The sequence below is a fragment of the Aegilops tauschii genome, chromosome 3, assembly GCF_002575655.3.
Source record: "Aegilops tauschii subsp. strangulata cultivar AL8/78 chromosome 3, Aet v6.0, whole genome shotgun sequence".
NCBI lineage: Eukaryota > Viridiplantae > Streptophyta > Magnoliopsida > Poales > Poaceae > Aegilops > Aegilops tauschii.
In genome coordinates this window covers 558,579,819-558,596,350 of record NC_053037.3, presented here as the reverse complement: position 1 = coordinate 558,596,350, position 16,532 = coordinate 558,579,819, and the positions used below count along the sequence as shown (strand labels likewise).

The 16,532-nt window shown below is 43.4% G+C and overlaps 2 protein-coding genes and 1 long non-coding RNA gene across 5 annotated transcripts; 1 reads left to right on the top strand and 2 right to left on the bottom strand.

Annotated features, from left to right (window-relative positions):
* Nucleotides 1-2,067: 2,067 nt before the first annotated feature.
* LOC109756910 (potassium transporter 5) lies at nt 2,068-10,162 on the bottom strand. Of its 3 annotated transcripts, XM_045235157.2 has the most exons (6): nt 9,571-10,162; nt 5,943-8,996; nt 3,767-5,614; nt 3,480-3,533; nt 3,180-3,248; nt 2,068-2,470 (listed from the first exon to the last, which is right to left on the bottom strand). In XM_045235157.2, exons 1-2 carry the CDS (start codon nt 9,983-9,985, stop codon nt 8,017-8,019), a joined length of 1,395 nt encoding a protein of 464 aa, XP_045091092.1. In that variant the 5' UTR covers nt 9,986-10,162; the 3' UTR covers nt 2,068-2,470; nt 3,180-3,248; nt 3,480-3,533; nt 3,767-5,614; nt 5,943-8,016. The 3 variants fall into 3 exon arrangements, with proteins under 3 accessions (XP_045091092.1, XP_073367214.1, XP_045091091.1); XM_073511113.1 differs by having other exon boundaries at nt 3,480-5,648; XM_045235156.2 differs by having other exon boundaries at nt 3,480-5,614.
* LOC120976970 (uncharacterized) lies at nt 7,122-9,856 on the top strand. The gene is made up of 2 exons (XR_005773721.3): nt 7,122-7,207; nt 9,263-9,856. It is a non-coding gene; the product is annotated as an uncharacterized lncRNA (long non-coding RNA).
* LOC109757076 (potassium transporter 5-like) lies at nt 10,015-15,084 on the bottom strand. The gene is made up of 6 exons (XM_045234325.1): nt 14,920-15,084; nt 12,545-12,767; nt 10,783-10,833; nt 10,417-10,677; nt 10,236-10,288; nt 10,015-10,044 (listed from the first exon to the last, which is right to left on the bottom strand). Exons 1-6 carry the CDS (start codon nt 15,082-15,084, stop codon nt 10,015-10,017), a joined length of 783 nt encoding a protein of 260 aa, XP_045090260.1.
* Between the last annotated feature and the right edge of the window lie 1,448 nt (nt 15,085-16,532).

The following is a 16,532-nucleotide window of genomic DNA, read 5'->3' as shown; positions in this document are numbered from 1 at the left end:
CCGTGTAAACTGGCGGTGGCGACGTCCCGGTTAGCCAGGTCGGGATCTGGGACGGTGACGGTGGAAACCGGACCTGCTGGATCGGGAGGCCTCCCGGTGTGGACTGGCCTAGTCCGGAGCTGGGCGGCGGCGGTGGAAGCTGGACCGGCACGGGCAGCGCGGTCGGCGCGGCTGGGGCCGGCGCGGGCCAGTGCAGCCACTGCGGCGCTGGGGCGGGCGCGGAAGGCGCGGATGGCGCCGCGAGAATCGGCCCGGGCCACTGTGGCCAGGACGGCACTGGGGCGGGCGGCGGCTGGAACGACGGATGGGCCCCGGCGATCACCGCGGGTACCGAGTACCAGGGCAGGTGCAGCAGGGGCGGAGGCGGCCCGCTGGGGTGCCCCGCCTGGAATGGCGGCAGCGGTGGCCCGCCCATTGCAGGCACGCCCTGGGACGGCCACGGCAGCGCGGGGTGGCCGTAGGCGGCGGTAGTCGCAGCCGGCGGAGGTGCGGGCGGCCCGGCCAGGTACAGATGGATGCCCTAGACGGCCGTCACGAGATCCCGTAAGATGCTGGTGACTTCTTCCGGCGTGAAAACGGCGGTTGTCGGCGCAGCGGAGGTGACCGGGGCCGGCGGCGTGGGGGAACCAGCGGTGGTGACGGTGACCGGGGCCGGGGGCGGTGGGGAACCGGCGGTGGGGAACCGGCGGTGGTCAGCGGTGCGGTGGTGATGATTGGCAGCGGCGGCGTTGGCGTTGACGAAGACATGATCGAGCCCGAGTCTCTGGATACCAAATTGGTAGGAGCTAGGGCCCTACCGGATCTAGGGTGTAGGTTGTAGGGGAAGGAGGGGGAAGGGCGACGGCTGGTGCGCGGCGGCCGGCGGCGTGGCGCCGTTCTTGCGACGGGAGCAGCGGCGCCGAAGGCAGGAGGCGGCTAGGGTTTAGGTCTCCCGGCTCCCTAAGAAAAGCCGAGCAAATATTGATTGCTTCTTACTTGATTAGATTGATACATCTCCTCTCCTTATATAGAGAGGTTTACTTGACTCCTAAGCAAATGATCCTAATATGATAAGATAATTGGGCTAAGCCCCTAATTAAGATACTTGGGCCATAACCCACTGGGCTAAGCCCCTATGCCGGTCATAACACGGTCCGACTGTCGGGCCTACTAAAATCAGGCCTGAGCCCAGAAAAACCCGACATGGCACGGTCGGCCCGGCCCGACCACATCTAAAATCTTTTTTTGCAAGCCCGAGCCCGGCCCGATCTATCCGTCGGGCTCAATTTTCAGGCATGAGCCCGGCCCGATGGCACGCTCGGGCTCAGCCCGGACCGGGATTTTCGGGCCAGACTGCCCATGGCCAGGTATAGTTCTGAGTATGAATGTAACTAGTAAACATGCCCGTGCGTTGCAATGGGAAAAAATCACACTCGTAACACTACTCAAGAGTCAAGATCCACGTGGCCCACATCCTCTATTTCAAACTGATGCCCCACCCGTGTAATTGCTCATCCTCCTTCCACCTTCGTCAGTGGCTGCGGTGTCAGCACCTGATCACAATGCGCCCGAACATGGTCAGTGCCAAGGCGACAAGTTCAGACACCGCACGACACACATGTCGTTGAACCACACCAACGCAATGGAATATTTAAATCTTTAAAACTATAATCTCATTGAGCTAGACATGAGGGCCAACCTCCGTGAGCTACACCCTGCACCTGGTCCATATATACACCGCCCCTCATTCCGTCCTCTCGCTTTTGACTTAATGTTGCAGACTTGTTTCATTGGACCATCCTCATGTATCCCTTACGGAAATGTCTTGTGCTTCACAATTGAGTAAACACCACATTCCGAGTCCTCCTCCTTGTACCTCAGACCACTATGGACGATTACATCTCGCCACCGAGCAGCAGGAGAGGTCGACGGTGAGGGAACCCTTCCGAGCCGCCACCCTCGATCCACATCTAGCTACTCGTTCCCATCCGGTTCGTCACCAACCCAATCAGCAGCAATGATAATAGCAAAATGGTTAAAATGTTGAAAGCAGTAAATCTGAGGGCTGTAGAGGTGGACGGTGAGGGCTAGCCATTTCCTCGCTTTCGATTCCGACTTGATGTGGGTAGTATTGTATGTTCACACTGATAACGTAAACATGATCAATTCATGTACATGACAAAAACTCAAGGACTTGCATTACAGTTTTAGGAACTTGGAAATAGAAGAAAATAAAAATAAGATAAATAAAATGGTCGGGAATAGAGAGAGAACCAACTTTTCTTCGGTCATTCATTCTGTGTACGTGTGGATCTACATGTGTGTCGCATATCTCGTTTATGGCGGCAATAATTGCTTCGGGTGCTTGCCTGAAGATTAGAGAAAGCGGCTCAATGATAAACGGATAATGCCACATTGCAGTCTTGTATGCTGATGTGCGTGGCCCATGAATACATTCTTGTGGAAATCATTATTGGGTTCCATTATGGTCCTGGGGAATTTCACAGCAAACAAGTATGAATGACAGGCAGTGTAAAGCAGATGGTTTTTTTAAGAAAAAGGATACAGTCGTATGGAATAATATCGATGCAGAGAACAAAAAAAATACTCCTTGGAATAATCAACAATATAGTGAATGTAGGAGTATTTAGGAGAACAACTAATGCAAACTGCACAATATGTGATAAGTGTGTACATCAGAGCAGGATAATCAGCAGAGATGGAAAGTATAGCATAGACAATAACGTGAGAAAGGGCTAGACAAATAGTTGACAATAGCATAGACATTTTTTTGCTGTCTCACTCTTTGTTTCAGTCACTGCTGCTACTTGGTCCAAATAGTTTACATGATTGCTGACAGTTTTCAAATTATATAAACAAAAGAAGAAAAGGGCTAGAATGTACATAAGGCAGACTGCATAATATGTATGAAAAGATACATAAAGAAAAATTATTCAAGAGAATATAAATTGGTATCTCTGGTCAACAACAGAAATATTTGACAGGACTCTAAAATGGGCTGAAAGCACTCATAGGATATGTATGAGAAAATTTGTCGAAGTATATCTATAGTGCTTTTAGGCCTATATGTTCATTAGTACAGTACAGTATAGTTTGGTCAAGTTAGGATCATGACATGGATGATATTGTCACAAAAAAGAAAGGAACAGAGAAAGAAAAGGCCAAGAACTTTCTATTACCTTGTAATTATGTGTGCTGCCTTTGTTATTTGATCCAAAGACTGTATATGAATGCTCACAATTTCAGAACTGCGTGGAAAATAAAGAAAATGAAAGATGTTCAGAATCCGTATCAGTCAACTATTTGCAGCTGATGGCTTGGAAAAAGAAGAGGTGTATAAAGAAAGATGCAAGAAAATGCAAAAGGAAAGGAGATCCGTGGCTATCAGTTTGTAAGCTCATATAACAAAATAAAGTAAACAGATAAACTGGATCCATGGTTAGCCAATATATGTAGCCAAAGATCTGAAAAACCAGTACCTTTGATCTATTGTAGCATCAGTGGCGCTTGCTCGGAGCGCAGAACAGTGTGCTCTGGTTCATAGAAGATATCCATGAAAGAGTTAGAAAAACCTGGAACAACTTGGCTAATACAGATAGTAAGACGGTAACTATGGTAGTAGATGGATAGGTGTAGCCAGCCACATATATGTCTATAGATTGACAGGTGCAAATGGGCTCAATCTGAAAGTCGTGTAAAGAGACCATCCAAAGAAATTAAGGAAACAGCCATGAGAATAAGAAAGAGAGCCACCAAAATCCATAACCTGAATTTTTTATGCAGCGCTGAGAGACGTGAACTATTGGACCATTCTAACCAAAAGTTACTTAAGCAAACTTTGCAACCGAATGAAGCTGCTGTACTGAAACTTTGAACATCTGCACTTCGGCCACAACAGGTTCTCTTGCAACAAATAAGAATTCCAATTATTTAATAGAATGTGATACAAAATAGAAGAGGTAAAAAGACCTATGTTGCAAAATGAGGAAGATTACCACTGTAAGAATCCCAACTAATTAAAATTATATTAGGGAAGATATGTGTTGTAAAATGAGGAAGATATATATTCTGCCTTGCTGGGCCAATACCTTGTAATTTCATAGTGCAACAAAATTGTCACAAAGAGATGCCGTAACTGAAAAGGAGTAGCCCATACAATAGCTACTTCGAAAATCTTGACTAAGCCCCAGGCTTGTGCCATAAAGGACAACATTATAACATCTCACATCCTCAAAGCAAGTGCACCTGTGACTACCATGAGTAACATCCAATGGGAAAAAGCTCACCAGACGTACATGGTAGATACAACCAATTCGACCACCTAATTTTTGTTTCCTCCGCCTTCTAGTCCATACTCTGGAACTATCCCAGGTCCACTCCGTAGGGTAATTAGTGTTCTTATAGCGAGTATGTTCAGAGGACCGTAGAGAAAAACAGGTTCATATTGATTGACTGATTAATTGACTCTGTACAGCCCCTCACAAATTATACACAAACAAGATCGACAAAATCCGGAGCCGACCCTCAAGTAAGCTAGCTAGGTTCTGGGCTTAGTTCTGAAGTGCATAGTACTGTGCTACATCACATTACAGGGAGACGATGATACCAGCAGGAGGAAATTGAGTATCCTGAACTGTAACAGAACAGCTCCAAGACCACAAACCGTCGATACATCAAGATCTTTATTTTACCATCTCTAAATAAATCTCTGAACACACAAAAAGCTTTGAGATATTTATGTTAGCCTGTCTAAATTACAGATTTATTTGAGTAATAAAAAGAAGAGCACAAAAAGGAAAGAAGACAAGGATAAATATCAGCACATTCACAAGAAGCTAGGAGTAGTATGGATTGACATATAGGTAGGTCTAGCCAACATAAATTCTGATAAACTTACTCATCTCCTCCCAAATATATGTGAAGACTTCAGGACAAGGCAACATGATTTAAAAGACAGCAGTGCATATCACACACATACATATATATAAGCTATGAGGGCAGCAATACATGATTTTACTGACCTATTCCAGACCTATTCTCGGCTTGGATTTAGACTAAGAATTTAGAGAGAATATGACTCTGAGTAGGAAGAAGCCATGAGGGAAAAAAAATGTTGCCTCCAGTCTAGTAAGTAATTCTTAATCCAAATTTACTGATTGGATGACCTTAATAGATGTAAATCTCAATAAAATACACTGAATAACAGATGACACAGGCACACAGCACAAACGGAACCAAGGGAAACTCGGTTTTTTCTGACAATTAAGGGTAGCATGTTGTGTAAGAAAACAGACAATCAGATCCTCTTGGCTACAGCACAAACAAATTCATTCCAATTTGTTAATCAAGGCAAAACCTGCGGGAACCTGAACATTTTTTCAGTTACAAATATATTTAGGTGCATAAGAGATACTAAAACTGCGAATTGTGTAGGGTAATTAGTCTTACGAATCACTCGGGGAAAAAAGTCTTAAGATCACTTGCCAACATTAGAATGATAAAAATCATGCCGGATGGAGAGCTGTGACTATATAGAGGGCAGTGTGTCATGATTTTTGGATATGATCATTTGCTCAAGACGCAGCCCCTCAGAAATATCCCTTGTGGCTATGTCCTACATCACAATTCAGATCACAAGAAAAGACGGACTGAAAAATGTCAGCTTATTGATATTGATATAATTCGTTGAGCAAACAGCAAAGTACATATATACCTACAGTACAAAATCAAGTACTGTCCATAATCTCAGTCAGGCTAAACTAAAGTCGTATTAACAGAAATTCTAACTTCTTCCATTAATTTTTGCAAAACATAAATCTATTTGGACTCAAAATCATGAAACAGCAGAACTGTTAGAGAACAGAATCAGAGACAGAGCCAGGGGACAAAAACAGTATGTAAAACAGGGGATTCCATCCAGTGAATATCAAGGGGATACATACCTCTGGTGTAGCCGAGGCAGGCGAAATTGGACGGTTGGACGGATGTTCTTGTTCCTCCGGCGAACTCGGCACTTGTTCCTCCGGCGAACTTGGTGCCGACATTGGACGTTTCGTCAAAAATTGCAATTTGGACTGGCTTTGATGGAGCTTATGGTCCAAGGACACAACCTGATGGAGATTCGGGCCGAGGACCCCTCCTTCTTATAGCAAGCAACTGAAATCTGGGTCGGGCACTCCACTGCTTGGTGTTGGACAAGGATACGGCCTTCAATTGTCCATCCAAATCACGAAACGGGAGCAGTGAGTGGTGGTGGCAGAGGAGCTGATGGCATGCGGCTCGTGCAGCTGCTGGTCGCCTGCGCCGAGGCGGTGGTGTGCCGCGACCGCGCCCAGGCCGCTGCGCTGCTGCGTGAGCTGCAGGTCGGCGCGCCCGTGCACAGCACGGCGTTCCAGCGTGTCGCGTCGTGCTCGTGCAGGGCCTGGCGGACAGGCTGGCCCTGGCGCACCCGCCGGCGTTGGGTCCGGCCAGCATGGCGTTCTGCCTCCCGCGGTCGTCGTGCCTCGATGGGGCGCTCGCCGTGGCGTACGAGCTGTGCCCGCCCCTCAATCTGAACTGCTCCGCCGCGCTGCCCCACAATCTCTCTTACTCCGCCGCGCCGCGCCGCCCCTCAACCTCTCCTGCTCCGCCGCGCCGCGCCGCCCCTCACCTTCTCCTGCTCCCCCGCGGCAAGAAAGGAAGAAGGAGCGTCTGGATAAGACGCAGGGGTTTGTTCGTAAAAAGCGAACCGTTTTTACACATGTAGAAGAGGGACTGCTGGTTGTATTACTGAAAAACACAAGGGGGTTTTAGCAAAAGCGAGACGACGGTGAGCACGCGGGCAGAAGCGATAAACGATTTATTATTATTAGGGAAAGATTACACGTGTTTCTACAAAAAAACGCCACAGGATGCTCTGTATATAAAAAAAAAGGCGCCACAGGAGCACCGAGGCGATCGGCTGGTGGTCCATCGCCGCCATCTCTCGGTGGCCGGATCCTCCCTCGCGGCGGCGCTGGCACGTGCTTGGCTCCTAACCAGCGGTCTCATTGTCTCATCCATCGTCGTTGCTTAGTTCCCCTGTTTTTTTTTTCTGTTCGAACTTCCAACGCTGAACCAAGCATCCAATTCATTGTCTAGTAGCAGGAACGGAGTAGCGGGCTGGTGGCAAGTTGAAGCAACGATCGATCACCAGAGGCGCGTGGATCGGCCCAGGTAGAACGCACAGGTACGCATACGATCTAGTGGTATGGTGTGGATTCGTTTCTCGCGCGGACGCCTCCGAGGTGTTCGATGGAATGCCTCTGCTGCGGCTTCTTCTCAACTTCGTGGGCTCCTTGTGATCGATTCATATCAAATTGGTGCTTGAGTATACTCGTATCTCGCGGCCTCTAATCAAGCAGGATGATAATTTTTTTTGTTTGGTTGCTGAGAAGGCAATGTCTGCTGACAACTGATACACATTTGTTGAATCCCACACCTGGGTCCTTCCATTTCTTACAATAACACGGTTGGTAGTAGTCTGGTACAATATCTCAAATGCAAATTAGTTCTTCCCCTTTTTGTTATGTTTGACAAATCTTTGCCTTGCCTCAGAAATAGAAACGTTTGAACTGCTAAGTTCTGGGCCACAAAAAAACCCGTAACATGTTGTATACACAATTTGAGATGAATGTGCAAATGTCATAATTTATTCTCTCTTTGCCTTTTTGCCGGTAGGTTACAACCTTTGTATACAACTACGCATACTAAGCAAGGCAAAGAGTTGGCCAAACTAGGAGTTTAACAGCGATTGCATACTTACTGCTAACAAACACTTACGAGGTATAATTTCCCTAACATGAATATTATATGGTAAAAAAATGTCCATCGCATGTACTGCAGTTTCACCACGTACGCGTAAAATCTGTCCATCCTCTGTTGTTCAGTCAGGGAGGCTGTTTATGAGGTCACCGCCTTCCTCTGCATATCTTTTCGGCACTTGATACTGAGAAAACTGAAGCTATTTTCAGATTGATGAATCCACTGAGCATCTCTCTAGATCTCATATGTCATACCCACCCGCAGCAGCCTGTTATGAGGGACGCATGTGATCTTCTCTGGTTGCCTGAAGTTCTTCCTCATGAAATTGTAGGCGTAGTCAACTATTATTTTCTTCACTAATCCGGCATTTTGCTCTGCAACCACGTTAGTCTCTCCTAGCAGATGGACAACACCATCATCCATCCCTCTCTGAATAAACTCTATCTCATCCATGCACCTGTTTGGTGGACAAGTAGTGGTTCCATCTGAAAACCTTTTCGGCGACCTTGCATCTTGAACATCAACAGAAGGCTCCATTTTATCTCCTGATTCTTCGATCGCGTTATCTTCCCCTGCAAGGGAATGACTGCTTTCGCTGTAGAATGATTCTTGATGGATGAATTGCTTCAAGTGCCCAATGAGCAAGTTCTCGAACTCTCTTGGACCTTCTACTTTATTGTTGTAACCATAGCGCACCACACATCGGAATACCCTGTATTCTCTTGGCTCCACATACCGAAAGAGGAACCGTTCATTTGTTTCTATATTGCTGATTGGTAAGTACTTTATTGAGATGATCACAAGAACTGAATGGATGGACGGTACTTTTTCTACCAAATGAGGGAGTATGGGTGGGATTCCTTGCACAAGCTCTGAGTACAGAACGCCTATTCCCGGAAACCGAGGAAGGTTTCGCTTCGTTGCCAACTCTGCCACGTAGTTGTTTGACACTTTGTTCTTGAGCTCATATTTGTACCGGTGAACATGAACATAGTGCCATGTGCCCATTATAAGCATCAAAATTGCTGCGAAACCTAGTGGCAAGTAGCCACCTTCTTTAAATTTGTAGAACGCAGACGATAAGTACGTGAGCTCTGCACCACCAAATATTATTGGAAAGAGTGCAATCCATATCAGGCTTGTCTTCCATATCATGGCCATGACCAGTGTGACTAGAAGTGTTGTTATGAACATCACAAAGACGACAGCAATACCTGCAAATACAACAAATATTTTAATAACATACAACTGATACTTTATTACTGAAAATAAAAAACTGGATTTTTATTGTTGCGTCTTTGATTTTATAAGAATAAGTTAAAAGGTCACAATGTCATTGAAATTTAGAAGGATGGAGTAACCTGGTATATTTTTATCAAATTGTTATGCTATGCAGACATTGTCATATCTTACCTAGAAACTAGATAACTGCTGAATTCATAATGTTCATAAGATGATTTCACTCTTTCTGGTTTTGCAGCTTAAGAAGTAACACTAATAGCATATCAGTGAGTAACATACTGCTTGCCAAAATCTAGTCAGACAGTGAAGGGCGACCATCATGGTAAGAGCAACTTCAGTGCATCTGTGTTTTTTATTTGAAGTTGCGCAACATAGGACTACTTACAAAAATTTATAAAGGGGTCAGGTAAAACCAAGAGAAATTTCATGAAGCAGGTGCTTAAGGGAATAACAGAAGCATTATCTATCTCGGTCATATAGCTGAAATGATCCTTAGGTAATGAATTATTTATTCCTTTCTTTATATAGAGTAAAGGCATTCCTTACCATATGCATTGCCGATCTTGTCTGTAGTTTGGAAAATAGCTGTCACAGCTACACATAAGATCATTAATGCATAGTTGATCTCGGGGATGTAGACCTGCCCATGAAACTTATTTGAAGTGTGGGTGACACGAACGCGTGGAAAGCATCCAAGAATTTGGGACTGGGCAATGATTGCGAAGGCACCAGATATCATAGCCTGGCTTGCAATTATAGCAGCCGCCACGGCCACCACAAATGTTGGCCAATATAATGGTCCTGATAACAAAAATGTGACTTCACTGTTAAATGCTAATCTTTCAGTGCCTAACTCGTGCCATTTCTTAGCTGGTCCTTTTATATACTCACCTGGGATCGATTTGTAGAATGTATCTGCAACGTGTTCAGGGTAGATGCGAAGATACGCAGCTTGCCCCATGTAAGCCAGCAGCACTGATGGGAGTAGAACTACGGAGAAGCCAATCTGTAGTGTGATATCTTTTTATATTAAAAAGTGAGTAAATTGAGAAGCATGAATAGGTGATAATAATTTTATTAATCAAGAAAAGTAGTTTTTCACGGTACTGTTTGATATAGCTCAAAAAAGATTTATTTTCCCTTCTCTATGTTCATGCATTCAAAATAAAAAATAATGAAAAAGTAAGTATGCCGTTGAGTTGCCTGATTACCTGAATTGCTCTCACATTGAAGTGACCAAGATCAGCAAACATTGCTTCGGTTCCTACACAATATCCATTTCAAAACATTGGAGTAAAGAAGAGACTTCTATTCTTGTTTTCATGATCAATATGTGGCTATATTCCCACGATACTGGGGTGTATTGCGAAGTTATTCATGGGATAAAAATACCTGTGATGCATAAAACAACACCTCCAAGTGAAATCCAGCCCTCCTTCCCGTTTCTTTGGAAATAGTCTATGATGTATTTTGGGTTGAATGCTTTTAGAATTCCAGTGTCATGCTTGATCACATTATAAATTCCAATACCAGCAATTAAGATGAACCATGTCAAGATTACTGGTCCAAATGTGTAACCAACTTTGTCTGTGCCTAACCGTTGAACAAGAAAGAGCGCAATCAGAGTGCCGATCGCAATGCCAGCAATCTGTCCTGTTGATGAGATCAAAAGAGTCAAATAAAATGCCAACATAACATAGTGACATGGATGTGACTTTCTCTGCAAAACAGCGAGATGTGCCTTAATGGCTGGTATACCTTGAGTTAAGGAGTTTGCTGATTGCTTGATTCCACCGACTGCACTAAGCACTGCAACAAAGTAAAATACAAAAAGAATAGCTAGGCAGAAAGCAATCATGCTTTTAAACATATTATAGTGCAAATGGGACATTTTTATTATTTAGTGGCACAATAAGATGCTTTCATGCTATTCTGAATAGTAAATTCCCTCTTTAACCAAATGATAATTATTTAGCATGCGCATAGTTCATAAAATAGTTGTGGATATTATTTCTTCAAAAGTTCATGATATGAGCCTCCACGGACATGATCATGCCTAACTCACCGCCAAGTTCTCAGAAGGACAAAGATGCTACAAATGGACCAATGACACGTGTGAAGGCTATCCAACACAAGGTGCTCCCTTTCCTTGGTGAATGCACTCCTAGAGTTGATAATTGGTTACTGCATAATGTGTGTACTCTATGTGTGCTTAGGGCCGGTCGAATGACTTGGACTGTAAAGGCGCGGGGTCAAACAAGAAGCAAAGGAGAAATAAGTTGGCCTAGAGAAACCAAACATTCCGGACCCCCAACCGAGCAGAGCCCCAGTCTGGATAGTTCGCATACCTGGACAATCCAACCCCCCAACCCTGACTATCCAGTCATACCTAGATGCACCAAAATGGGCTAAGGCCCATGCATACCGTTTTGACCCAAAACTAGTAGTTATGACCTAGTGGCTATAAATACCCCATTCTCCTCTCCATCTCGGACAAACAAATGTGATTAGACATTGGAGCCTTGTGCCTCTTTTCCAAGATCTCCCCATGTGGAGATGATCATGACAAGACCTCCCAGTGTATAGATGAGATCCAACTTGTTAACCCCTTATCCTGGATTTGATTGGATTGATGGACTGGCCAAGTGGATTTGGTTCCAATTTATGAGTTTTTTTGTTTGAGTTTTCTTTCCCAAAGACTTTTACATTTGGTGGTTGTTGTTGGGTGGTTTTTCTTAAGTTTGTTTGGCTAGTTGCCCCCAATTCGTGAAGATTGAGAACCCTCTCATATCAGTTCATGTGTTAACTATCCTTCGCTTGCATGTTATTTTATACGCACTCAAGCGAGATGACCTCGAGGGAGAAAGTAAGCTCACCTGAAATACATGGAGTTAGCACACCATCACCAATAACCATTGAAGTTGCTAGAATAGTCACTAGGAAAAGTATGATCTTCAGTTTTGGGCTGTTTTCCATCTTTTCCTTTATCCAATGAGCCCGCTTGACACTATTCAAAGGGGACTCTAACTTGTAGTGGGTGACCGTTGCATCTTCAACCTGTTGATTGGGTATCAAGCTAATCCTAGCATACCGAGATATCAAGGAATAAAGTGCAAATGTTCCACCTGCAAGGTTGTGAATTCATGAGACATGTTTTACTCTCACATGAATTTTTTTTTTTGCGTGTATATAGTATCTAATTGCTTGTCACGTATTTTGGATTTTCTTGCATGGAATTAAGTGCTTAACGCTCACAACCCTATCATTTTTAATGATTCTTAGGTACTCTATAACATGTTGTCTAAAAACAATATGCAGTGGGATTGTGTGAATATTTATGTTTATTTTGATATATTTTTTAATGTTTGCTCCTATGGTTCTTCTTGGTAATTCACTTCCAAATATTTTTTTTTAATAGGAACACTCGTTGTAACAAAGTCACAATCTTTCGTAGTTCTTAAAATCTTGTGTGTAATCATACAAGTTGTGTTGAGAAGATAAATGGGAGATATTTACTCACCATCACCATTGTCATTAGCTCTCAAGACAATGAAACAATATTTCATCAACGGAAGGAGAGCCAGAGTGTAAATAATCAGGGACGTGACACCAAGGAGGTCGTTTGTATCTTTGATCCCACCAGTAAAGGTGCTAGAAAACACATAGAGCGGTGAAGTTCCCATGTCCCCGTAGACAACACCTAGGCTCTGGAAGGCCAAGTGCAGTGTCGTCGCCCAGCCAACCTGCTTTGCAGTAAAAAAAAGTTGAAGAAAATCCGAACTTGCAAAATATTATACGTGTTCATCTTAAGGAAAGCAGCTATCGTTGTCAAGGTGTTTTTCTTATCAGATCGTCGCCATGGTGGTTGATGCACAGATAGCAGTTGCATTGTTATTGTCGCCGTGTTAAAAAAGTTCATGCATTTTAAAAGAAGTTCATAGACTTGAAAAAACTTGTTCATGCACGTATGGATATATGTACATATTTTCAAAAAGAAGTAAGTAAATAAAAACATACAAGAAAATAGTAAAACATAAAAATGCAAAAAAGAAAACAAAAAGGACATGAGAAAGTGAAGAAGAAAAATAAAAAGACAAAAATGAACACATATAAGATACTCCCTCCATTCCATAATTCTTGGTGTGGTTAATGGAGGGAATAGAATAGAAAACAACAGAAAAACGTGTACATGGCCCAGCCCATCCTCATGCACTTCAGCTAAGTGACCGCTATTCTCGCTTGGGGAGTGATAAGTATCAGTTCTGGCATTCATGAATTTGAAGAGAACTGATCATGAATCTGAAAAAATGTTCACAAATTTGAATTTGTTCATAAATCAAAAGTTGTTCATAAATTGCAACATGTTCATACATGTTAAAAGAAAAAAAAAACTGAAGAAAAAACTTCAGTAGAAAACTGAGAAGCCGGTAGAAAATAGAGAAAGGGAAAAAATTCGATGAAGCCTTCCTAAAACTGCCAGAAAGGTTCCCAAAACCGACCCCCAACCCTCGACCGCTTTAGAAAATGGTTTCATAAAACCACTAATGGCATGGCCTACTATAAGCGAACCGTGGGCAAGCGCTACGCTTAACAGTTGCTATAAGCGAAATATAGCATCGGCGATTCTTGCTTAAGGTTGAGAATGGGATTTTCCCCTTCCAATAGGTCGCAAGGAGCAGGAGAAGGAAACAGAAAGAGCAACCAAAGGAAATGGCGACACCATTCTATAGATCGCCTGGTTTTTGTTGGGTTTTTTAGAGGAATCGGATGGAACGGTGGGGCAAGGGGGCTGGTATTTTTCCTTTCGGGAGAAACCAAGTCTACGGGCTATGCGACATTTGATTTGCTAGGATCAAGGATGGGAGTACGACTTGGGAGCAGGCAAGCCGCGTCCAGCCCTCCCATGTCCCATCCCCTCGGCTGAGAAAAACTCCACCAAAACTCTCTTTATGCGACAATGGCGCACATATGTTGTGTCACTTGTCATCACCGAAGCAGCTTGTGAGTAACTTTGCAAGTGGTGCCACTTTACTAGTGATTTTGTTTTCTTTTTCCCATGGATTTAGTAGCCAAAGGGATTTCGGCTCATGTGGAAGCCCTTCCAGCCCAATAAATTACGAAGAGGCATCGGAGGCGACTTAGGATTTTCCATAAGATACATTGGACTTTTTGAAAAATTCGAGAAGACCCAAGAGTTTTTGCAAATAAGTGAGGTTCATGAATTGAGAAATTTTTAGAAATTTAAAAATTATTCATGAAGTAAAAAAAATGTTCACAAAGTTTATTTTGTAAAATGTTCATAATATGTTCATGGATTTTTAAAACACTTGCAATTTTTAGAAGTGTTCATAAGTGAAAAAATATATTTTTTATGTATTAAAAAGTGGAAATATCAAAAAATAGAAAATGAAAGAACAAAATAGAAAAATAAGTAAGGTGAACGGATAAACCGAAAATGAAACAAAACATAATAGAGAAAAATCAATCAAATATCAGGAAGAGACACTCCGTACGATAAACCTGATGAAGATGAAGCAAGGAAGACACTATGTTTGTTATATACGAAGGAAGTGGCCTAGTTTTTATTTTTTTGAGACATATATAAGAAGTGGCATAGTTGATCCGAGACAAATGTACGTGGGAGCTTTTGGATGTGCCAAACAATTATACAGCGGCGGAGCTATGTTGAGGCCTAATACAGTTACTTTTAGCAGTCTTCCTTGATAAACTGTGCTATAGTGCATACTGTTATCCCTGTGTGTGAGGAGTTCTTGGTTGCGGTTTATCTAGAAAAGAGACAGGACCTGCAAATACTGATGCCGATCCCTGGCTTGGCTGTCGGAAAGCGAAGGCTTGTTGCCGGCCCATTCAAAGAAGCGGTTCGAAAGAACAGACCTTGGCGGCGTGGCTTTGGCCACCCGGAATCCTTTCAGCCTCCATATGCAGGGAGTCGAATCCCTGCAGCCTCCCCGGCGACGGCGCCTTCACCGTCCCAGAGGCAGAGTTTCCAGCACCCCTGTCGGCAGCGCCATTGCCGCTCGCTTTCAGAGGCACCGCCATCCTCGAGGTATGAGTGAGGATCTCTCGCACACTGGCCCGATGATGAGTTGCTTTTGGAGGCACGGGACGCGCTGCGAGCAGAGTCCCAGCACAGCGCTGCAAGCAGCAGCGCCAGGTACACTCCAGAGCCAGGGGAAGAAGAGGACAAGGTGGCCTTGCTGCTGCTACAAGGAGACTCCACTGTCAATCACCTGTCAGAGCTAAGGTTTCTAGGAACATTCGCGGCCGTCCCTACCTCGGATCACCCGAGAATCCATGGCGAATGTGCGCGCGCGATGCGGTACTACGGCGACGGCGACGGCCACCGGTCGTAGGCGCGCACGTAGCAGCCGTGCGCTTGCCCTTTGCAACCGTAGTCGCGTATACGAACGGCCCGCACGGATGATTACATAGGTCGATCGACCCTTGTGCTCAGCCGGCAGAGAGGATCGCACCTATTTCTGCCAATTTGCTCGGATCATTTGACAAGAACAAACAATGAAAATTGATTCAATCTCACTCCGTTGTACTCTGAACAGGCACGCCAAGGGCAGGAGGCAGAGGAGTTTCTTAACACAAAGCTTTTTTTACCGGTGCCTGGATGTACCGGCAACCAGCTAGCCAATCAGCACATGACACCACATCAAGCACTCATATACGGGAGGTGTATTTCACTCATTTTTCTAGATGTGCATGCACTGTATTTTCTGCACTAGGACCCACCATATGTCAGATGAAGGACACATGCATGCGTGACCATCTCTTGCTGACACACAAGCACTTATGAAGCAAGCATACATTTTGTTTTCGCTTTGACAATTTCAATCACGCATATCTTTTAATCTATAGTTTTTATTTTTAAAACTTTTTTTTATATTTGAACTCCCAGGGTCAAGACCTTTACAACAAGATCATTCTTGGATATATTTGAAACATGTTTAAATTTCAACGTTTGAATTCACTTATTTCGTTCAATCTATTAATTCCGTGTGGGAAATTTGTTTTTCATTTTAGTGAATTTATTTTGAAATGAGCTAAACTTGTATTGAGTGAAATTAGAAATGAGATAAAATAATTTTGAAATTAGTTTTGTAATGGATGAAATATAGTATTTCAATAGAATTTTTGAGTGAAATATTTTTAAACGTGTGAAATATGTTTATTGAAATGATTGAAATCAATTTTTATATGAGTGAAATATCAGTTTCGCAAGCGCACAGTGAAATTAGTTTTCAAATATATCTTTTGTAATGAGTGAAAAAAGTATTTTGAAACGAGTGAAATATAGTATTTCAATTGAATGAGTGTAATGTGTTTTCTGGAATGAGTGAAATTAATGTGTTTTTTATTGAAATAATTTGACTGAAACTGAAAAATTAAATTTGTGAGGATGAGTAAACAAATATTCAAAAGAAACCTATTTCAAAAGAAATAGCAAGAACAAACCTATTTCGTAAGAAATATGTGAA